The following is a 24,173-nucleotide window of genomic DNA, read 5'->3' as shown; positions in this document are numbered from 1 at the left end:
TAAAATAAAACTTATTTCCTGCTTCTAGAAATGGTGTAAATAAACACTTAAGCTCATGAAAACCACACAGTCTAGGCAACAAGCTGACATTCTGCAGCACCCAAAACCAATTGATAAAGTAAGAACCTTCAGGACTGGGCCATTTCAGCCCAAACAGATGTTTACCTTGCAAGAGTGTTGGTCAGGGTTAATTCGTAAAGCAGACTGACGGGCTTGCCATCCGACAGAAACATCAGACATGAGTATCATAAACATGAGAGCTGCCGACAGTGAGAAACGGGGGTGTTACCTTTTGTGTTTTGTTTTTTCTTTGTAGTTGGGTGGTCAAGGTGATTTCACCCCAGATGAATGCTAAGCCTTGGCCAGTAAATCGAACATCAGAGGGAAAATGGTTGTGTCCGAATCGATTATTACGCAGACAAGTAATGTTAATTGGAGGCCTTGTAGTCAGGCCAGTATTGTTGAAAAAGATCACCGATCATTAGTTTAAATAAGATGATACAAGTGATATATTTTATCACTTGTATTAAACAAACTTTATTATCCTGACAAAACCTACTTAAGTGCAGATGAGCATTTGCACTGCTAAAAAGAAAAAAATCGGGGGTTGGGGGCTGCTTTTTACTGCCAAACATGAGGTCCTGTTTGCCGTGAGCCTCCCACGTTCATCTGTTGCTCAGGCCGCGGCAGGTGATATCTGCGCCGCAGAACACCATTGTCTGGCTTGAAAGAGACGACTGTGAGTCAGTACAGATTTGTAACTGAGCATACCTGAGAACATTATTTTCCTTGCATAAGGACATCACTACATTTCATCAAACAATGGACCTTCACTTATTTTTAGATGGAACTACTCCAAAGTAGTTTAAAGATGGGAGGTGTAGAGCTATTCAGTCGACCAACATAGTAATAAACAATCTTCTCTTTACCACCTTTGTAGCTAAAAGTACATGAGTAATTAAGTTATACTGTTTGAATTTTTGTGTACAAACAGAAGCATATGGTCTGTTTTATATTAAAAGATTGTGTCGGATCAAATTTGAAGAAGCTTACACTCGGTGTACACAAACTCTTATATCCTCCCCTTTTTCAGGAATACCAGATGGGATCCTGCTTACAGTATGTTTTTATGCTACCTTATTCTTTACATTTCCTCACAGTTGCCCAAGCAGAACATGTTTGTGGTGTTGTTCAAATCTACATTTTCACATACCAAATTAGAGGAAGCAGACCTATGTCATTGTTATGCCATTCGTGCCAAAGTGTTTTTCCCAGATACGCTCCATTCGTGTTTTGTAATATTGAAAATAATCGTAGGTGTACAGGGCTAATTTATTTTTCTGCTTCTCTGAACAGAACTCAATACATTTTGTTCTTTTACAGACTCCAGAAGAGTTGGACGACTCCGACTTTGAAACTGAAGACTTTGACGTTCGCAGCAGGACCAGTGTGCAGACAGAAGATGACCAGCTGATTGCTGGCCAGAGTGCAAGAGTGAGTGTAGAGTTTTTGTTGATAATGAGAGAGAGAATGAGCGAGAGCGAGGGAGCATATACAAGATGCCCCACATTGTTTGGTGCCACGTTAATTTTGGAGAATGTACATATGTATAGGTATATTTTGTGTGTGTGTGTGTGTGTGTGTGTGTGTGTGTGTGTGTGTGTGTGTGTTTAAACCTACCGGTAATTTGTGTACCCATGTGAAAAAATGCAATATAAGGAACGATTGGTTTTATTTAAATGTAAGGACGTTAAAGTTTTGACCCATTTTTAAAAATCTGTGTTATTACCTATGCCATGATTTAAATGTCAGTCATGTTATCTTATTTTCGATTCTGAAGCTGTCCTTCAATTGTCCACACCACAGGTGGTTAGAAATGGTTCTAAACACGTTTGTGCACAGTATTAAGCTGTTTTGAAATCAGAAGCCAGCAAAAGTAAAATGTTCTACTATTCTTTGGTTCATTTTAAAAAGGTGTTTGTTAACAAAAAATGCCTACAGTAACTAATTTATTTTTTTAAGTGAAGACCATTTTCAATTTGTGGTGTTTTATCAAGAAACGTGGTTTGCTATAGCACCATGCTGGTGAATTCTATAAACCTAAACAATACAGCAACAGCGTGCTGTTTTAACCCGTTGTCCTTCGACTATTCCCTGCTTTAGGCTATTATGGCTCAGTTGCCACAGGAACAGAAGGCAAAGATAGCTGAACAAGTCGCCAGCTTCCAGGAAGAGAAGAGCAAGCTGGATGCCGAGGTATCCAAGTGGGATGACAGCGGCAATGACATCATTGTTTTGGCCAAGCAGATGTGCATGATCATGATGGAGATGACAGACTTCACCAGGTGAGTCTGCTTTGTTGATCCCCCTGTTCTATTCCTCCAAAACAAGTAATGCTGTGCTTGATGGACACTTCAGCCGGCCACTGGAAATGATGAGCAAATGGATATATATATATTATTGCCAAATTGTGACATAGGAGATCCCGGCCAGCGATATGCAGTGTTGACAGAACATGAAAGACAACACAGACATTCATTCACATTGTTCTACAAAGTACACATTTGTGAAGATGCATCGATTGGACAGATACAATCCATGCATACAATGCAAATGAAAACATAACCCCAGTTGTGCTTGGCAAAAAAAAAAAAAAGAAGTCTGATAAGAGAACAAAGATGAAATGGAATCACATGGCAGATGGGGGGCACATGAAGGATTGTGTGGGTGAATATATATGTTTATATTATTCCCTCTTGCCCGCACTGTATAGTAACACGCAGAAGGTCAGTAGCTAGCTAATTCCACCTTCGACCATATTATTGCCCCTTCAACCTTCAGCAGGCACAATGCCTTGCCAAGGTTAATGCTCTGCGAAGTAATTGATCTCGACCTCTCATGACAATCTGCAGAGTGAGAGTGATTCTTGTTGACTTCTTGCATTTCTTATGGCTGTCTGTTGGCCCTTATGAATAAAACATTTGTGGCTTGGAGATATTCAATATATTTGGGGGCCACCTGATGTACAGTTTTAGGTAGCCAGCTGTGGCTCAGTCCTATGTGGCAGACAACTCGGCACGTGCAGCTGTGTCGAGACCTCTGGTTTTCACTCCTTTGACTGGCCATAAATATCTCCCCAAAGTGTCCTCTCGTCAGAACGAGAACGAGAAAAGTACTCTGTGCTAAATGACCCCCCCCCCCCCAAAAAAAATCAGTAGGAAAAAAAATTGTCAAAGTTTAGGCAAAACCACGGCTTAGCAGTTACTCTTCCTATCCCCGGTCAGGTCAAAGTTTCTTGGGTGCAGAGCTGATTTGTAAAACACTGCTTGTTGCTCATTGGTCAAGCTGATTTTTCGCCATATGATTTAGTGCTGTGCAAGATGGACAACATTTTATAATACAATATAGGTAATTGGATGTGAGAATTACTCTATTCTGATAGTATTTATCCTTAACATTACCTTAATTCAACAAGCAACAAGAGCTAGTGTGGATTGCAGAATACATTAACATCAACACTTCGAATGCATCGAGCAGCTCCTGGTCCCTCCCAGGGCTTCATCTGTCTGAGCGTTGCTTCACAATCGATCGGGGAAAAGGAGCCCCAGCTGGGGCAACTCGTCCCTGGCACCGTGCTGCGCCAGGGACCCTCCCCCTCGACTACAACCTTAGATCAGACAAGACGAACTGACAAATTCAAGCAAATTTGGACTTAGAGAAGGAAAAGAATCCAACAAAGATTCACTCAGCTGCGCCAAGTAAAGAAATAAATCTAATATAGCGATGTAAATGAGAGAGGGATGTATATTAGCGTCAACATATCTCTATTGATACCTACAATACATCAAAGGTCACATAGAACTAGTGTGATTCAAAAGTCATTAGTGGAGACTGTGTGTGTGTGTGTGTGTGTGTGTGTGTGTGTGTGTGTGTGTGTGTGTGTGTGTGTGTGTGTGTGTGTGTTTTGTTACATACACAGGAGCCATTGTAATCCTTCTCCCCCAAGGTCTTTCTTTTCCCTCGATAGATTCCACTTCGTGCTATTAGCTGTAGCCGCTCACATTTGGACACTGACTTACTTTACAGCAGGGCATCATAGGGTAAATGAAAAATGAACGCGTTGCAAACTTCCATTTGTCCTCAAGTTGACTTTTTTTTTTTTTTTTTTTAAAGAGTTATGTTGACTTCAATTTGTGTCTTGCCAAATGTGTCCCTTAGTCCCTTGTGGTGGTGGGGGCGCTAGGGCAGCGATAGCAAAGTGCTTCGGTGGATTTATTCACAGGGCTCAGTCGTCCTGTTTAGGGTCAAAAATTGTAGCAATATGAAAACATTCCCACTAGTATATTACTGTTGTATGTTCAGGTCTGTGGAAGTGTGTTCAAGTTTTTGCTTGACCAAATTTATTAACTAGTATGCTTTTTAGCACTTCTCTGGTGTCAACAATAATTATGCCTTCTATAAAAGGGTTGCCAATGCCTGTTGTCCTTTTTAAGTGACATGGTTTTGTTCGTCGGCTGATTTCATGGTCTCCTGCATTCAGATTCGGTTTAATAATTAAGTCTGCATTCAGATTCAGTTTAATAATTAACACCTGAAGTGGAACTCGAAACTTGCACAAAGATACTCACAGAAGGAGCATATGCAGATTTTGTACATTCTTGTTTGAACACACTTCTGGTGAGCCTGACAAAAATAATAGTTTTCAAAGGTTGCTGTTGTGCACCTCTGATATCATGCAGAGATCCATTGCTGAATTTTACGAGTGTTGATATACTGGTTGGCTGCATGCACAGATGAGACTGGGATCCGTTTGGATTCTTTAGAACAGGGTGTCAAACTCATTTTTTGTCACGGGCCACATTCTTGTTACCATTTCCCGAGGAGGCCCGTTATGACTGTGAAACCATGTAAAGAAGCCTAGAATAATGGCTGATTGAACTATAGTTACATTTACTGTAATGATGGGTTTGGCAACAAGAAAACGCTTACAATATCGCTCTTATTCATTACATATGAGAATTCGAAATGTTGGTACAGATTTTAGCAAGCTTCATACAAGTTGACATGCTTGTGGAGGCTCTCAGTCGTACAGGAAAGTTCCATCGTAGAAAGGGTTCTGTCAGTCGTCATCTGTACCTGTGGGTAAAAAACAAAAAACAAAAAAAAAACAAAAAAAACAAAAAAAAACAAAAAAGGACGTTTCGCTTCTCTCACAGAAGCTTCGTCTACCGGAGACGAAGCTTCTGTGAGAGAAGCGAAACGTCCTTTTTTGTTTTTTTTTTTTTGTTTTTTGTTTTTTTTTTTTTTTGTTTTTTGTTTTTTACCCACAGGTACAGATGACGACTGACAGAACCCTTTCTACGATACAAGTTGACATGTTTGATTTACCGTCTCAGGCCGCATAAAATGATGTGGCGGGCCAGATCTGGCCCTTGGGCCTTGAGTTTGACACCTGTGCTTTAGAAGGATTGAACTCCAGGCACCTGTTCAATACTCCACATTGACTATGACCTGTAGTTATGCATGTGATGTGCGTTACGAGTTTCTAACCAGGTTTTGCTCTCACGAGAAAACCACCCTCTAAAACAACTCGCACACGACTGCTAGTCTAACAGAACAGAAACTGCCAACTGATCTTTAACATTTTCTTCCCCAGAGGGAAAGGACCGCTTAAGAATACATCGGACGTCATCAGTGCTGCCAAGAAAATTGCAGAGGCGGGATCAAGAATGGACAAGTTGGGTCGCACCATTGCCGATAATGTAAGTTACACTACCACCAGAAGTTGTCATGTAGCTCACCAATGTCCTGCTCAGTGACATAGGTGTATTTAATTTGGTTTGCTGCAAGACTCGACTCATGGCACACACATCCACCTCGTTAGTTTTTGATCTGTTTTACACAGTCATCCTTCATCTCGCAAAAGGCTCACATTGAAAAGTCCTGCTGACATTAACAGTTGCTGTGATTTGTGTTTTTCATGAAGACACCCTTACAAATATTAACCAGACCTGGATCGTTCTTGTATAAGCGTGTTTCAAGTGCTCTTGGATCCACATGACAATCTCTGTCTTAATAGTTTTTGAATTCATTTCATTTGAATTAGTGTCAGTGAGAAAGGGCTGCGTTGGCTGTATGTTTTTTTTTTTTTTAAATGCCTCACTGACACAGTTTGAAGATGCTTATTAGCATTAATGAAAGCAGTGCTATCCCCTAAAGAAAACTGATGGGCAACTGTGCAGGTGTGAGTGTGTGCATATCGGAACATCTCATGTAAATGGGCTTTGGTAAATGGGCTTTCACTTGTATAGCGCTTTTCCACCTTGTAAATACTGACTCCTCATTCACCTACTGATGACGTGGCATCATCGAACTCGCATTCTCTGGGTTCTGGGATCTGCCACTGAGCCACGACTCCTGGAGGTCTGGCTCAGTGACTTGGGCACAAATTTATTGTCCCGACAATCCACAATTTCTTAATTTTTTTCCACTACTTGTGTTCAGCTCGTGTATGTGAACGCAATCGGTGCTTTTGCGACTGGTGTTTGAACAAATATAACCATTTTGTGCAGAACCCTCAGGTTCAGATCCCATCTATTTTACAAAGCTCAAACAACTGTGTGACATTATGCAGCCTGTCATACTTAGGCATAATATGCATGATAGATAGATAGATAGATAGATAGATAGATAGATAGATAGATAGATAGATAGATTGGAATAGGTTGAGAGAATGGACAGTGCATTTCTGTGGAGAGAGGAACATCCCTCCTGAGAGATGAATCCATTAATTGCGCTTTGCCCTTTTAATTAGCAGTATACTTGCCAGGTGGCACTTTCTAAACTGCATGCATTTACTCACACAGTATATGTATATTGAGGACATTTCTCGAACAAAGCACGGTGATGCCGCAGGCCTGCTTATAGCACACACCGCGTCGTGTATGATGTCGGCATACTCCAGCAGCAATAGTTAAGTGAATCACCACGAAGATGCATGCATCCATACTGACAGCAGAGCAAAGTCAATGCTGGGCCTGCTCATTAACCTAGGCATATTAATCACATGCACTTCGTGCTTCTGGCGTAGAGGGCTTATGAGATTTTACTCCTCATATAAAACATCAGCAGATGGTCCCACATTGATGGCACAGCATCTCCTCCCTCATTCTCCTTCATAAGACTTTGTTACGCTGTATTTCAGTAATCAGAGAAGATGATTTTGGTAAATTTTGCTGGTTGCTTGGTTTATTTTTTTTTAGCAAAAATTAAAACATGTAATGGACCCTTATTAAAGTGGAAAGCAGCGAGCTGTGTAGACATAAGCAGTAGGATTTAGGTCAGTGTCGTCTGTAGGGTCTGCACTGCAGTTATTAAGAATTTATCACCCTCCTATGCAGGGCAACTCAGAATTATATCAAAGCCTCCTCGCAGACAAATGACCAAATATGTGACACGCTGTAGCCCTAACATGTCTGTTTCCTGCCTGTTTGCTACTTAAAGGTACATATGAGCACACGTGTGTAAGTGCGCATGCAAACAGCCTTTTTTCCTCATGATGTATGCTGACATACATAGTGTACTTTTCCAATTTGCATTCAATCAGTGGAGATTTATAGGGATCCATGGGCTATGTTGCTGGACAGAGTCTAATCTTGGCCCTGGCTTGAAAAGCCTAAAAGCAGGCAGGGTTGTAAATTACGTACCGTATTGGAGAATCAGAATCGCCAAGTGAGCCCCATAAATTCTCAGCTCAGTAGTTCAAGGATCATCTTTCAGTCAATTGAAGTCTGGTTCGATGAAGAGCTCGCCGTATTTGTTGGGTGTGACATTTATCGATGTAATATTGAAAGGTATTCAGGGACATTTTTTCCTCCTTTTAATCCTTTTAATGGGCCAGAAAATTTTCATCAGATATCCAAACATGCTGGGGAATCAATTGCTCCGCCCATAAATCTACTTCATCAATAAACATAGTGCTGTGAAACAAGTTCAAGTAATTCAAGTATCTCAACTTAAAAAAAAAAAACAACTTTTTTTTTCCTGCCTCGGTCGGCTACTCGTTTATTTGGTGTGCACCATCTGTAAGGTAAGTCAAGCCAGCTGTGGCAACAGTTGGTCATGCTGTGCATGGTTGTAGCACGCCACTGACGCGGTAAGAAGTCCAACTTAAAAATCACACTTACCTTGCCAAATAATACATGGATATCACGGCCGAGGGACACTTTTTATTTTGAAGTTTTTCCTGGTGTATGGTGGAAATCTTGACTCTCCTTCCCAACTGCAGTTGGGCTGCGTATATTGATGTTTCAAACTGTTGCCACCGACATCGTCATCCTGAAAGCATTTTACAGTCGTTAAGGGCTTGTCCACCCATGATCGGCCATCTTTCACTCAAAAATTCTCGCCTGTTTTTGATCAGGGAAATATTAGCTTGCGTTTTCAATGGTATTGGTTTGCTTTGGAGGAATCGGAAAATGACTCTCAAAACACCCCTTTCTCGTCAGCAAGATGCCCATCCCCCCCGTTCCCATGTCGAGGTGGAGTCAGCAGAAGAACCGGATACAATGTGTCCATTCAAAACCATTGTATATACATTGTGTAGACTGGATGCAGTTTCCCTTGTGCCAGATTTGCTTTCTTTGAATACACAAGATATGAACTTTTTGGAAAATGAATTGTTCGTACGTTAGCTGACTGAACGTATTTTATAGATCATTTGGTGCAATATCAAGGAACGGGTCTACTTGGAAAAAAAAATCATACATAAGATGCACCCACTTAAAATGTGCAGTATTATGTGAAACATTGTATGTTAAATAGTTTATTCTAATTTTACCTTATGCTTATTTGATGGATTTTGCGCTATTATGCTAGCTAGGTTGAGATCAGTCAAAAACATCAGCTGGCGCCATGTGTGTTGCTTGCTTTTGTTGGCGTCCAACTCCAGTGCTTCTGTCTGCCTTCACCTATTTGAATATCAGGCACCCTAAACGGCCATGCTCAGCTGGAGGGTGGCCCCCTTGCTGGAACTCCGGTGCCCTGAAGTTTCCTTCGTCTGTCCATCCGTCCGTCCATCCATCCATCCATCCATTTTCTGCACCCCATAACTTCACTGGGGTCATGTGCAGGCATGCTTGATTTTTCAAAGTCACACTTTGAAATTTCAACAAGATGCAGGGTGGGGTCACTTCATGGCCAGAAATACTGCTTTCCGTGGCTAGCCGTTAGCACTTGTCGTCAGTTGCCAGTGATGGTGAGCAACGGTTGCCCAACAAACAGAGATACGGGTGTCGCACCGCAGAGATGACTGGATTTATGGCGCTCGTTCCCTATGCTCATTAAACTGACTTCGTGGCATCTTTTGAGGTGGAATTCTCTTTAAAATGTGTCCTGTGGTTCAGTTTATTACTTTAACAAATGACTACTACACCACAGAAATGAAGGCTTTGCCCTCCACTACTTGTAGATTGACCTTTGAGTGGCATCATAGATTAGACAGTAACAATGTTGGGTCAGTGCCATTGTGTGCATGAGCTTTACTTTGATATGCTTACATATTTTTTGAACAAACACGACCGAAAAAAGAAAACACCTTTGGCCATTTCTCTGTGGCACTCAACAACAGGTTTTTGGCAGGGAGGGGCTCATTAGAATGCTGCACTGTCAGTAAATATTGGAAATTGGCATTTCCTCTGGGTGAAGCATCTTAAAGGTCAGCAGCTCTGTCTCCCTGTGCCGTGTAATAGAATTCAGCAAAAATTGCGTGGCATTACCAATGATTGGACCTGACCTTCCTGATCATCATTTATATCATGGGCATTAGCCAGTGTGTGGCACGGTGGTTCCTTTTGTTCAACACAGTGCTCTGTCATTCTTTTTACATTATCTCGACATTGTCCCTCATTTTACTGTTGTGGCAGTCGTTCTCAAACTTTTTACACCAATTGCCCCAAAATACCCAGGTCTTCAAATAACACTCACAAACAACAATCTCAAGTAGTATAGTTGGCATAAGTGTTTATCAAAAATTGAACTTCAGTCATGAATAATTTAGAATGTATTCCACAGAATTTAAATGAAAATTGTCCATAAATGTGTAAAATCAACCACTAAAGGAAACCCATGTTCCACTATCAGTACTCATGCCACATGTTGAGTATGACTTGCTGAAGAGTAAAGAGACAAATTGTTTTTTCTATAAACCTGACAATCTAAAGCACGGGTGTCAAAGTCAAGGCCCGGGGGCCAGATCTGGCTTGCCACATCATTGTTTGCGGCCTGCGAGAGCAAATCAAGCACGTCAACTTCCATGATACTTGCTAAAGTCTGAACCAAAATTTAAAATTGTCATCTCCAATCTATAACAACAGTGTTTAAACAAGCCATTATTGTTGTTATCCATCAGTTTGTTGTTCACTGTGTATGAAATATGTGGAGGTGGTTCAACATTTACATGGCTTTACAAAATTCAGTCATAACGGCCCTCCGAGGGAAAACCATCACAACAATGTGGCCCGTGACAAAAATGAGTTTGACACCCCTGATTTAAAGTAATATTGCCAGTACTGACCTCGGCATCAACCTTGACCAAAGCCCCCAAATGGCTACCACATATTTTAACTTTGTAGTAAAGTCGTTTAATGTCCTGTTTAAAAAAAAAAAAAAGATGACCAAGCAAATGTGGAAAATGCACTCTCACTTGGCAAAAGACTGATCGAAGAATCTGTTGGAGACAGTAGTATTTCATAATCCTCCCTCCTCTCCCAAAATAAAAAAATTACAATATCCCAGCCTTGTTCATATCGTTTTTTTCTCGTTTATATTTTATAACACGATCATGTCTACATCTCTTCATTGTCTTTTCACTTGCTGGACCATTTTTATATAGTCGGTGGAGGGTTATTATTTTATCTTTTTTTAATGAGAGTTATGCATTAACTCTAGAATTTGCTCAGTTATCAAATCTATATTCACAGCAATCAAAGGAACCATTGATTTAATAAGCCATTCACGGTTTCACTGTACAGGTCCGTGTGGTGTGTTTTTAGACGCACATGGTTTGATCTTTGATATTATATTAATATGCTGCTGGCACGATCTGCCAGGTAGTATCAGGGTGTGGAAGGCTGGTTTGGGTGGGCCGGCGTAGTGGTGCTGCAGCGCATCACTCGCTTGGCCTGAGTGCCGCCTCGGTGGCTTCGTGACAGGGATAGTAGCTGACTCATCTTTCAGTCAATTGAAGTCTGGTTCGATGAAGAGCTCGCCGTATTTGTTGGGTGTGACATTTATCGATGTAATATTGAAAGGTATTCAGGGACATTTTTTCCTCCTTTTAATCCTTTTAATGGGCCAGAAAATTTTCATCAGATATCCAAACATGCTGGGGAATCAATTGCTCCGCCCATAAATCTACTTCATCAATAAACATAGTGCTGTGAAACAAGTTCAAGTAATTCAAGTATCTCAACTTAAAAAAAAAAAACAACTTTTTTTTTCCTGCCTCGGTCGGCTACTCGTTTATTTGGTGTGCACCATCTGTAAGGTAAGTCAAGCCAGCTGTGGCAACAGTTGGTCATGCTGTGCATGGTTGTAGCACGCCACTGACGCGGTAAGAAGTCCAACTTAAAAATCACACTTACCTTGCCAAATAATACATGGATATCACGGCCGAGGGACACTTTTTATTTTGAAGTTTTTCCTGGTGTATGGTGGAAATCTTGACTCTCCTTCCCAACTGCAGTTGGGCTGCGTATATTGATGTTTCAAACTGTTGCCACCGACATCGTCATCCTGAAAGCATTTTACAGTCGTTAAGGGCTTGTCCACCCATGATCGGCCATCTTTCACTCAAAAATTCTCGCCTGTTTTTGATCAGGGAAATATTAGCTTGCGTTTTCAATGGTATTGGTTTGCTTTGGAGGAATCGGAAAATGACTCTCAAAACACCCCTTTCTCGTCAGCAAGATGCCCATCCCCCCCGTTCCCATGTCGAGGTGGAGTCAGCAGAAGAACCGGATACAATGTGTCCATTCAAAACCATTGTATATACATTGTGTAGACTGGATGCAGTTTCCCTTGTGCCAGATTTGCTTTCTTTGAATACACAAGATATGAACTTTTTGGAAAATGAATTGTTCGTACGTTAGCTGACTGAACGTATTTTATAGATCATTTGGTGCAATATCAAGGAACGGGTCTACTTGGAAAAAAAAATCATACATAAGATGCACCCACTTAAAATGTGCAGTATTATGTGAAACATTGTATGTTAAATAGTTTATTCTAATTTTACCTTATGCTTATTTGATGGATTTTGCGCTATTATGCTAGCTAGGTTGAGATCAGTCAAAAACATCAGCTGGCGCCATGTGTGTTGCTTGCTTTTGTTGGCGTCCAACTCCAGTGCTTCTGTCTGCCTTCACCTATTTGAATATCAGGCACCCTAAACGGCCATGCTCAGCTGGAGGGTGGCCCCCTTGCTGGAACTCCGGTGCCCTGAAGTTTCCTTCGTCTGTCCATCCGTCCGTCCATCCATCCATCCATCCATTTTCTGCACCCCATAACTTCACTGGGGTCATGTGCAGGCATGCTTGATTTTTCAAAGTCACACTTTGAAATTTCAACAAGATGCAGGGTGGGGTCACTTCATGGCCAGAAATACTGCTTTCCGTGGCTAGCCGTTAGCACTTGTCGTCAGTTGCCAGTGATGGTGAGCAACGGTTGCCCAACAAACAGAGATACGGGTGTCGCACCGCAGAGATGACTGGATTTATGGCGCTCGTTCCCTATGCTCATTAAACTGACTTCGTGGCATCTTTTGAGGTGGAATTCTCTTTAAAATGTGTCCTGTGGTTCAGTTTATTACTTTAACAAATGACTACTACACCACAGAAATGAAGGCTTTGCCCTCCACTACTTGTAGATTGACCTTTGAGTGGCATCATAGATTAGACAGTAACAATGTTGGGTCAGTGCCATTGTGTGCATGAGCTTTACTTTGATATGCTTACATATTTTTTGAACAAACACGACCGAAAAAAGAAAACACCTTTGGCCATTTCTCTGTGGCACTCAACAACAGGTTTTTGGCAGGGAGGGGCTCATTAGAATGCTGCACTGTCAGTAAATATTGGAAATTGGCATTTCCTCTGGGTGAAGCATCTTAAAGGTCAGCAGCTCTGTCTCCCTGTGCCGTGTAATAGAATTCAGCAAAAATTGCGTGGCATTACCAATGATTGGACCTGACCTTCCTGATCATCATTTATATCATGGGCATTAGCCAGTGTGTGGCACGGTGGTTCCTTTTGTTCAACACAGTGCTCTGTCATTCTTTTTACATTATCTCGACATTGTCCCTCATTTTACTGTTGTGGCAGTCGTTCTCAAACTTTTTACACCAATTGCCCCAAAATACCCAGGTCTTCAAATAACACTCACAAACAACAATCTCAAGTAGTATAGTTGGCATAAGTGTTTATCAAAAATTGAACTTCAGTCATGAATAATTTAGAATGTATTCCACAGAATTTAAATGAAAATTGTCCATAAATGTGTAAAATCAACCACTAAAGGAAACCCATGTTCCACTATCAGTACTCATGCCACATGTTGAGTATGACTTGCTGAAGAGTAAAGAGACAAATTGTTTTTTCTATAAACCTGACAATCTAAAGCACGGGTGTCAAAGTCAAGGCCCGGGGGCCAGATCTGGCTTGCCACATCATTGTTTGCGGCCTGCGAGAGCAAATCAAGCACGTCAACTTCCATGATACTTGCTAAAGTCTGAACCAAAATTTAAAATTGTCATCTCCAATCTATAACAACAGTGTTTAAACAAGCCATTATTGTTGTTATCCATCAGTTTGTTGTTCACTGTGTATGAAATATGTGGAGGTGGTTCAACATTTACATGGCTTTACAAAATTCAGTCATAACGGCCCTCCGAGGGAAAACCATCACAACAATGTGGCCCGTGACAAAAATGAGTTTGACACCCCTGATTTAAAGTAATATTGCCAGTACTGACCTCGGCATCAACCTTGACCAAAGCCCCCAAATGGCTACCACATATTTTAACTTTGTAGTAAAGTCGTTTAATGTCCTGTTTACTCTTAAAAAAAAAAAAAAAAAAAAAAAAGATGACCAAGCAAATGTGGAAAATGCACTCTCACTTGGCAAAAGACTGATCGAAGAATCTGTTGGAGACAGTAGTATTTCATAATCCTCCCTCCTCTCCCAAAATAAAAAAATTACAATATCCCAGCCTTGTTCATATCGTTTTTTTCTCGTTTATATTTTATAACACGATCATAAAAAAAAAAAAAAAAAAAAAAAAAAAAGATGACCAAGCAAATGTGGAAAATGCACTCTCACTTGGCAAAAGACTGATCGAAGAATCTGTTGGAGACAGTAGTATTTCATAATCCTCCCTCCTCTCCCAAAATAAAAAAATTACAATATCCCAGCCTTGTTCATATCGTTTTTTTCTCGTTTATATTTTATAACACGATCATGTCTACATCTCTTCATTGTCTTTTCACTTGCTGGACCATTTTTATATAGTCGGTGGAGGGTTATTATTTTATCTTTTTTTAATGAGAGTTATGCATTAACTCTAGAATTTGCTCAGTTATCAAATCTATATTCACAGCAATCAAAGGAACCATTGATTTAATAAGCCATTCACGGTTTCACTGTACAGGTCCGTGTGGTGTGTTTTTAGACGCACATGGTTTGATCTTTGATATTATATTAATATGCTGCTGGCACGATCTGCCAGGTAGTATCAGGGTGTGGAAGGCTGGTTTGGGTGGGCCGGCGTAGTGGTGCTGCAGCGCATCACTCGCTTGGCCTGAGTGCCGCCTCGGTGGCTTCGTGACAGGGATAGTAGCTGACTTGGCCGGAGTCGAGCAATATGGAGCTGAGCTTGCAAAATGTGGCTCAAGGAACTCGGTCCATACTTGTGGGGTAGCCTCCTCTGCCGCCGACTGAGCGGAGTTTATCAACCGATGTACGGAGCAGAAGTTGCAGTTGTCATCCATGCTTATCTTAAAGTATCTCCACATGGCTGACATTAGTCCTATCAGGAAGGTAAATGTCAGGCCGGCGAAGTGTTATCAGTTAATTTTTATGAGTACAGGTGTAGAGAAGCGGGTTTCACACCCTGGTATAAATGCATCCCTATTTCATGGTACTGGATATTTAATGCTATTTTTTTGTAACCTTCTCCTATATAATACCTTTAAACAATTACATTCCTCACTTCTAGACGCTCTTTGCGGCATGTGTTGTGCTCTAAGATATGACAAGCAGGAGAAATCCTACTAGAGCATCTTTAACTGAACTCCAATCAATTAAGAATTTCCATCCATTGCCAAAACTGACTGAGCAAAAAAAAAAAAAAAAAAGCCCATAAATGTCTTTTTTTTTTTTTCTTAAACAGTGATCATACACAGTAGGTTCATGAGGATAATTTGAAACAATGTAGTCGGAATGCAAATTGCAGCCTGCAAATCCCACACAGGTAACCACGTCAGCCTTGAATTTGCATTATCCAAACAATCTTAGTGGATCTTGTCGCTTTTGCACAACTTATGTATGCCCTTGTCACAGTGCAGGAGGCCTTGCAGAGTGAAGCCAGCAGCTGAGCTGAGCACGAGCACAAGTGATGCTTTCACAGCGCTCTGCTCTCAGCCGTCTGAATTCTTCCCCAAGCCCTTATTAGCATGGCTGCTGCATTCAGCCTCATCACAGGTCTTGGTGTGTGTGTGTGTGTGTGTGTGTGTGTGTGTGTGTGTGTGTGTGTGTGCGGGTGTTGCTTTGCACGCGCACACACACGTGCAAGTATATGCACACACTTGGTGTTCGTGCAAGCTGCAGTTGAATCCTCGTGTTTCCCTTCTCCCTAGTTGGATATCGCTCTTATTTATTTCTCCATACGGTTTACCCTCTGGCTCACTCTTCATCCTCATGCTTTCTCCAAGTGCTTGTTTTCACTTTCATGTTTTTGGTTCTGCCCTGCTTTTTAACCTTTTTTCTTGTTCCCATTTTCTTTCTCCTACCATCTATGTATTGGTCCTCATCTGTAAAATCATCATCCCTTCTAGCTTTCTTCCCCTCATCTTCTGTTATAGTTTTCTTTAATGGAAGGCCACATATCCCTCCTCTCTACTTGGCCCATATTTCTATGAATCACGAATAGATAGTAATGATGAAAGAGATTCAGCCCATGTCATCAGTGATAATTTTACAGTTTAACCCCAGCGAGTCCCAGGGACTCGCTGATCAGAAAAGTATGAGTCCCATTATGCATTTAGAGTCCCAAATTTCGAATTCTGAAATGGTCTACTTATTCAATTGCATATGATCATAACACAAACAACAATATACATTGATAATAGGTTTATTTCTTATAAACAAATGCTGCAAAAATTTAATTAATTCAGGTATACAAGATTTGCTGAGAAATGGGTTCTTATTTCATCCCGTGGTTCAGTCTTTGACTTCATAAATTCTCCTCTCTTTACTCTGCTTCCAATGATGCAAAACTTTCTCAAAGTCAACTTATTATCGCAAAAAAATATCCAACTTTAGCTGCTTCTTCTGTGATATCTACGCAATAAACTTTCGCCACACTTGTTCGCAACACTTGTTTTAACGTTACACAACTTGACAATCGTCTGCTGTCCGCGAGGTTGAAGGCCGATCTTGCCAATCTCGTCTCGCGAGAATGGAAATCTCGTCACGTGAAATTACTTAACGCGAGATCAAAACAACAATGGTGGTGATTGTCGAACTGCGACACTGCGTTGCTGGAAAAAAAGATAAAAAGATATACCGTAGGTTTTTTTTGTTTGTTTTGACTGAGAAATTTCCTTGCGTCCCAAAAATTCACATTATTTGGAACTGTGCGTCCCACAGGAAAATTATGCGTCTGAGACGCGGCACGCAGAGGTAACGAGATGACTGTGTCATTCATACTGTCACAGGGCATCAGTCGGGGTGCTCAATGAAGGCTACAAAGGAAAATATAGTTGTAGTCATCCGTTTAAATGCGCTCACATAACCTGACAATCGATATAAGGTAACTTTCAATGATTCCTTTTAACTTTCCTTTTTTTGGGCAATATGATATGCATATTTAGACTAAAACATCCCAAATTGTATGTTTAACTTATGATTTTCTTTTATAAAGTGAGTGTGAACGGGCAGTGTTGCCTCAGCATTGATTGTTTGTGTCAATTCTGAGCACAACCACATTAGGCTTCGGTCGCTGCTATTGGCAGTTGAGTTTCAATGGTGTCATAGTTTAAGAGTGTCCAATTTAACCCTGTGCAATGCAAGTACACTTCATGTACACCTGACATGCGTTGTGTTGCAAAAACAAATGCATGCCATGCATGGGTTTTAAACCTGTGGCATGCATTCGTTTTTACAACACAACGCATGTCAGGTGTACATGAAGTGTACCTGCATTGCACGGGGGTTAATAAATCCAATTTCAAAGTTTTTTTGTTTTAAATTTTAAAACATGGATTACTTTATAATCTGAAAATGGGGGTACATGAATTGTGCCAATGTGGTCAGAGCGCTTGGTAATGTCTTGACCAATTTACGGCACCAAAAGAAAAAACGTATGCAGTTCGTACTGCTAGCAAGAGTTGATTGTAGCCTCATCTCACTAAACAACTTTTTGCTAGTCTTAGTCTTTTTATTTTTTTAACCCAGAGGTGACTATTCCAAATAGTTCTAGCAAAGCTGAAGAACAAGGTCACAGGTCAGCTTCATCTTATCCTGAACACATTTAGGTTCCTGGTCAAAGACAAGTACCGTATTTTCACACCTATAAGGCGCCATTAAAAGTGTAAAATTTTCTCCAAAGTGGACAGCACGCCTTATAATGCGGAGCGTCTTGTGTATGCGCTGAGTACCAAAACCTGATAGAGAGCCGACACGCGTTTATATAGAGAAAAGGCGGAAGTGAATGAGGACAGGCATGCGGCGAAGAAGTCGGCCAATCAGTGAAGGGTGGGCGTGTATATATAATAGAGAGAGAGCGAGAGAGAGCGAGAGAGAGAAAGTGTGGATATGTGCGTTATTGCAAAACAACTTCGGTTTTGGTTTCTAAGAACCCCCGAAATTACTTCTACAAAGAGACACGCCTACAAAGCTTCAAGCCATCGGTTATGCGGAGAAACATGGGAATCGAGCAGCTGCGAGAGAATTTCAAGTCAACGAATCCATGGCTCGCAAATGGAGGAAGCAGGAGAACGAGCTTCGCCAAGTCAAAAAGACGAAGCTGAGTTTTCGTGGACAGAAGGCGAGGTGGCCCGCGTTGGAAGACCAACTGGAGCGGTGGATTGTTGATCAAAGAGCAGCCGGCAGAAGCGTCTCCACAGTCACCATTCGACTGTGTACTCACGTTTGTTCGACTGTATACTCACGTTTTTTGATCAATCAAAAAACGTGAGGACATTGTAAGCTGGCTAAATAAAATGCAACTGAACTCAGTTTTGCTTCCGTTGCCTTTTTAAAAACGTGTTTTTAGCGTGTATCCGTATGTCTTAGCATGCTACCGTATGCTTCAAGCTAACGTGTTTTTAGCGTGCGTGCACGCATGCCGTATGTTTAAGCTGGCGTATGTTTTACCACTGTAAAACTGCGCCCAATAATACAGTGCGTTTTGTCTATGTGTAAAATACCAAAATAGCACCCGTTAGTGAGACTGCGCCCAACAATACGGTGCGCCGAATGGTTGTGAAAATACGGTATCACAGAAAAGTTTAGAATTCCATCTTTTATGTGTGTTAAACAACTCAAGGGAGAGCAGCTTTTTTTTTGAAGCGACCCACTTTTTAAGTGAGCAAAAGTATTGAAGCGGACAGGTACATCATCGAAAATCTCGTAGGACAACAGAAGTGATACACTATCACACTATTGCTTGCTTATCTTTGGATTCAGTTTTAAAAAGTGAAACGGGGTCTCTTTATGAAGAGTGTTATTTATTAACTCTAGAATTGCCACAGTTGGCCAAGTAACAGCGGGTCAATCAAAGGAGCCATTGATTTAATGAGTCATTTGCGGTTTCACTGTGTGTGTTTAGATTTGCATGATTTAATCTATGAAATTATGCAGATATGCTGACAGGATCAACCCGGTAGCCTCTGTGGTCTGCAGGATGGAGGAGGGATGGACATTGTGGCATGTCCACTGGCTGGCTCGACTGGAGCTGAGCAGTGAAACAGGCGACCAGGGTTTGAAATTTGCTTACAACGGTCTGCTGTCACAACTCGCTCAAGTGGCTGCCTCCATCACTGCTCGAGCAGAGGTTATCATGCTTTTTGCCGGGCATGATTTTTGCTTGGCTAAACATTTCGTCATCCGTATTTACCTTTGATTATATCCCCATCTCTGACGTGATGTCCAAACGGGAAAGTATGTCTCCTAACCTCAAATGGTTTGATACCATTTCAAACTCAGGGGGCAGACTCTTGACGCCACCTGACCTTTCTGCTGAAAATGCTTCAGGTCTGCGGTTGAAATTCAGAGCTTTTCAATCGTATGCACGCTGACATTGATTTATGCTTTCATCTTGCTGTGTTCCCACATACAAATGGCTTGAGAGGTTTATTGAATCAAAATAGTAATTCCTATGATTGTCAATTAACAGTGCCACATTTTCAAGTGTAGTTGTATTTTTGTATTGAAATCCACTTGACACCATGTTGTTGACACCAACTAGATCGAACTCATTTGTAATAACATTTGCATTTTGTTATCCGAGCCACCTATGACAAAATGGATTATCCCTGTGGGTGTTTTGAGTTGATCGTTTTGGCTGTGAGCATATTCCTGCTGCCAGCGTCTATCTTAGGCGTCATCCTGCCGCCAAGTCATCTTCAAAGTGTGGGATCCGTGTGTCTGTACAATGCCATAGATATCAAGCTCGAGAAATGTGAACCAACGGTAGAAGTGGCAAATTGGATTCATTGCAACCGCCCACCAGCTGTAAAAATTCAAGCATCACCAGTCCATTCATACACGATTGATACAAATGAACGTAGCACGTTTGTTAACGGATTGTCTTTGTGTCTTGCAGTGCCCGGACTCAACCTGTAAGCAGGACCTGCTCGCCTACCTGCAGCGTATCGCCTTGTACTGCCACCAGCTCAACATTTGCAGCAAAGTCAAGGCTGAGGTTCAGAATCTGGGAGGAGAGCTGGTTGTCTCGGGGGTGAGTTCACCGTCATTTTAATCATGGACACCAGGGAGCCATTTATAATTTACTCTCTTCAATGTGCTCACCCACCAAAGTAACTGAAGAGTCGTGGAGGAGTTAAAACCGATGTTAAATGACATATGAAATAAGCCTAACTGTTGGTGAAATGTTTTGACATCTGCTGCGAGGAGAGCGAAGTCGAGTGTGCAAGTCTCAAAGGTAACCGACTGAATCCTGAGGAGGAGGAGAATGGCAAAAAATTCAAATCATTCTGCAAAAGAGCTTTTCAAATGCCACTCCGCTCACATACTCTTGTAGAGTCGCGTCGCACATGGAAACAAAACAGCAGGTTGATCGAGCGGCACTCGGTTGCTTCAGCTCTTGTCACATGAAATGAGTATTTTTGCAATGAATACGATACATCAGGTCGTCTCTGAAAGTAGTGGCTCCAAACAACACTTCCCACAACATATCAGTCTATTTGTTCAAAACTCAAACACATTACTTCTGCAGGGAATGTTTTCAAACTGTCATAAATGGGGGGGGGGGGATCTAAATTGTCACTTCGTATTGCCATTTTGTGTGGTGCATAATTTGAACCTTTTTAGGATCAATTGTCCTATCACGCTATTCTACCGAATAATCAAGTCATCAGATCACTCTAAACTTTGCACCAATAGAAGACTGAAAGGTCATGACTAGTTTGAGTACAGTAAAATGGACATTTTATCTGTCCCGGAAATGTCCGTGATAGGTACACTGGTCCTGGCAAAACTCAGGTGAGTTTCTCTCTCTCTCTCTCTCTCTCTCTCTCTCTCTCTCTCTCTTTCTCTTTCTCTTTCTCCTCTCTCCCCCCCCCCCCCCCCCACACACACACACACACACACATAGAAATTACAATAGCACAAAAAAATCCCCGTTCCCTAATCGTATCGACAGCAGGGAATGAATGCAGGTTGGATTTGAAAATTCTACTTCTAACTAAAATGGCTGACCTTAACTAGATTCCTGCATCACAATGTGGCCAAAGTTACAATCCTGGTTGGTTATTGCAACTTGCGCTGCTTGTTGGGGCGGATGCCGCATGCTAAACTTGCGAGCTTGATGGTGAGATGGTTAGCCTTCATTTTGTTGCCCTGAGAGGCAGCAGCAAATTAAGAACATACATCATCCAATAGTTGCCATGACTACTACTACTACTACTACTATAACTTGTTTCATTTCTTCATCTACTTTCATGTGGTATTTGACAAATATTTTTGTTCATTACATCCTTCTTTTAGCATGTAGTTGTGCGGCTTAGTCTGAAAAATCAGTAATTATATTATTCCCAGAAATTCTATTTCCCGTTCTACATTTATCATTTCTCTTTACCATCATTGATACTTTTCTTTGGCAGTGTCATTTAAAAAAAAAAAAAAAAAATATATATATATATATATATATATATACATATATATATGGAGTAAAGGAAAAACTCAACAACCTTACATGCTGTCACACAAAATGAATACTCAATTTTAGTTTGGCTTTTGCAGCAATTTTTTTTTCCAGACATTTTGGGCTAACTTCAAATGTATGCACGTTTCAAGCATTTGACTTGGGTGGTTCCATTGGACTTGCATTTAATTACATGGGCACCTTGTAATAAATTTCAAGTACTGTAGTATTTACGTTTGGTTTTGTTGAATTAGTGCTCGTGTGTACAGTATATTGACTAATAATAAAGGTAATGGCTTTTTTATATGGAAAGCAACGACATTGCCTACATGCGTGCACTGTTTACAGCGTTGTGAAAGCATTAATTAGCCACTTGCCGTTCAACCTGATTTTAATAGCAAGCCTCTGTGCATGAAATAATGAATCTCTTTCCCCTTTCAGCAAGGCTGACAGGCGTCTGCGTTTTTAACACTTAGCATAAGTGTCACCAATTTCTCGGAGGCTTTTAAATTGTTGAGATTAAATTAGTTTGACCTTTTTCTCTAGTCTCCAGTTCCTCACATATGTTTATGTCAAAACGTGGAAAGGTTGTTGATTCTAGCCTACCCAAACAAAGAAGCCTTTGTTTTCCAACATCTCAGAGGCTAACTGTGTTCTTGCATCTCTCTCTCTTTCTCACATGAACAGTTGGACAGCGCCATGTCCCTCATTCAGGCTGCAAAGAATCTGATGAACACCGTGGTGTCCACTGTAAAGGCGTCGTACGTTGCCTCCACCAAGTATCAGAAGAACAAAGGTATGGAGGCCCTCAATATGCCCGCCATTTCCTGGAGGATGAAGGCGCCGGAGAAGAAACCTCTGGTGAAGCGAGAGAAGCAAGATGATGGCCAAACTAATCGGGTTAAAAGATCCTCTCACAAGAAGCACGTCAACCCCGTGCAGGCCCTGAGCGAGTTTAAAGCAATGGATAGTATCTAGAGCCTCCGTTTTGTTTTTGTATAGAGAATCAAGCTTGGCATTATATAAAAAAGAGCTTTTAACTTTTTTTTTTGGAAATTGTAATCTTTCCATTGTTCCATTGATGTACATGTGCGTTTGCCTCATCTCAATTCCAGGAGGCTCCTGTGCACTTTTTTTTTCTTTTTGTGTGTGGAAAAATAGTGAGGAATCAATTGGACACAGGCGTTTTGTATTTTCACATTTGTTTTCTGTTTTGTATGTATGACCTAATTTCACAAAACCATTCTCATTTCGGTTATTACCATGCTGGGATTCTCTGGTGTTTTTCATTTTGTTGATGATGGTCTGTTCCACAAATATCAGCTATGCAAACTCCCAATGGCCTTACTTCAAGTCGAGCAATAATTATTTGGTGAATGTGAGATTTGAATATGTCATGGCCCAACTGCAACAAGCCGAAGTTGCTACCATGTATTTGCACCTGTTCACACTTGATGACAGATGCGTCATCTCCATGACACATTTTTTTTTTTTTGGTTTCCCTCATTTTGTTCAGCAATCATGGCTTTTTTGGCCATGTAACTGAGATGTTCTTTTGACGCATTTAAGCCAAACTGATCCGCTCTTTAGTCCAACTCTTTTTGATGAAGCCTTTTCAAATCCAGTGAGCCAAACAATCAATGATGTACGCCTCTTCTCTGCACAGCTGCTGAGCTTCATTTTTTTGTCAATGAGGGCAACCTCCAAATCCTAAGAATGGGTCCAAATTGAGGTACCAATCCTTTGCTCTCCTCAGACTGGGAGGAAGGCATGCAAAGAAAGGGGTGGGGTTCCTCCCGAATATGACTTGTTTTCTATTACTTGTCCTAAAGCTGGAAAACTGGTCCAGATTGTAAATGGGGAACTATTTTTTTGAAACCTAGACTCAACTCTTTTAAAGCTTTAAATTCAACAGCTTGTTTAAGTGTTCAAAAAGTCTGCTTTCGTTTTCCATTCAAATTTTGTTTTGCCCGTTTGGCATCACTGAACTAATCCCAGATGGGCTTGTTTATGCTCACCCTGAGCATTTTCCCCCATGCACAACCAATCATCTCAAAGATTTTGTTTTTTTCCCCTCGGTTTGTGGTTTTGCTCTATTTAATTTTGAAATAGATACAAGTAAACAACTTTTGCTGTGTATTGCTTTTTTGTTCTTTATAGCTGACCTGTTAGTAGACACAATATTCGATTCATGTGCCTGCTCTGTATTTCAATAAACTAAATAAAACCATTCTCCCCAAAATGTTTTCTACCCTCAATTGATTCCAAGCTTCATCGTGCCACTAGATATACAGTATTGTGTTGCAAAACATTAAGCTAAGTTAAACCCTTAATCAGAATCAGAGAAAAATAAATAAATACCGTAAAAGTAAAATATTTGTTTCCTAGAAAAGACTCCTTGGCTTTGGTGAGGGACGGTACAGGTATTGATCCAACACAAAACAATTTCATAATTGAAAACAACTGACTCCTGAATATAAAAGTTGAGTTCATTTTTTGAGTGGTGCATAAA

At 41.0% G+C, this 24,173-nt stretch overlaps 1 protein-coding gene across 3 annotated transcripts in view; it reads left to right on the top strand.

Annotated features, from left to right (window-relative positions):
• Positions 1-23,903, top strand: part of ctnna1 (catenin (cadherin-associated protein), alpha 1) — a 75,795-nt gene extending 51,892 nt beyond the window's left edge. For all 3 annotated transcript variants that reach the window (XM_019869914.1, XM_019869915.1, XM_019869916.1), the window contains exons 14-18: positions 1,384-1,494; positions 2,164-2,345; positions 5,657-5,762; positions 20,102-20,236; positions 22,349-23,903. In XM_019869914.1, the coding sequence (XP_019725473.1) occupies positions 1,384-1,494; positions 2,164-2,345; positions 5,657-5,762; positions 20,102-20,236; positions 22,349-22,639 (825 nt within the window). In that variant the 3' untranslated portion in view covers positions 22,640-23,903. The remainder of the gene's footprint in view (positions 1-1,383; positions 1,495-2,163; positions 2,346-5,656; positions 5,763-20,101; positions 20,237-22,348) is intronic.
• Positions 23,904-24,173: the final 270 nt, after the last annotated feature.

The sequence above is a fragment of the Hippocampus comes genome, unplaced genomic scaffold (genome assembly GCF_001891065.2).
Source record: "Hippocampus comes isolate QL1 unplaced genomic scaffold, H_comes_QL1_v1.1 scaffold9, whole genome shotgun sequence".
Classification (NCBI taxonomy): domain Eukaryota; kingdom Metazoa; phylum Chordata; class Actinopteri; order Syngnathiformes; family Syngnathidae; genus Hippocampus; species Hippocampus comes.
The sequence above is the reverse complement of the archived record's forward strand: the minus strand, read 5'-3'. Positions and strand labels throughout refer to the sequence as shown.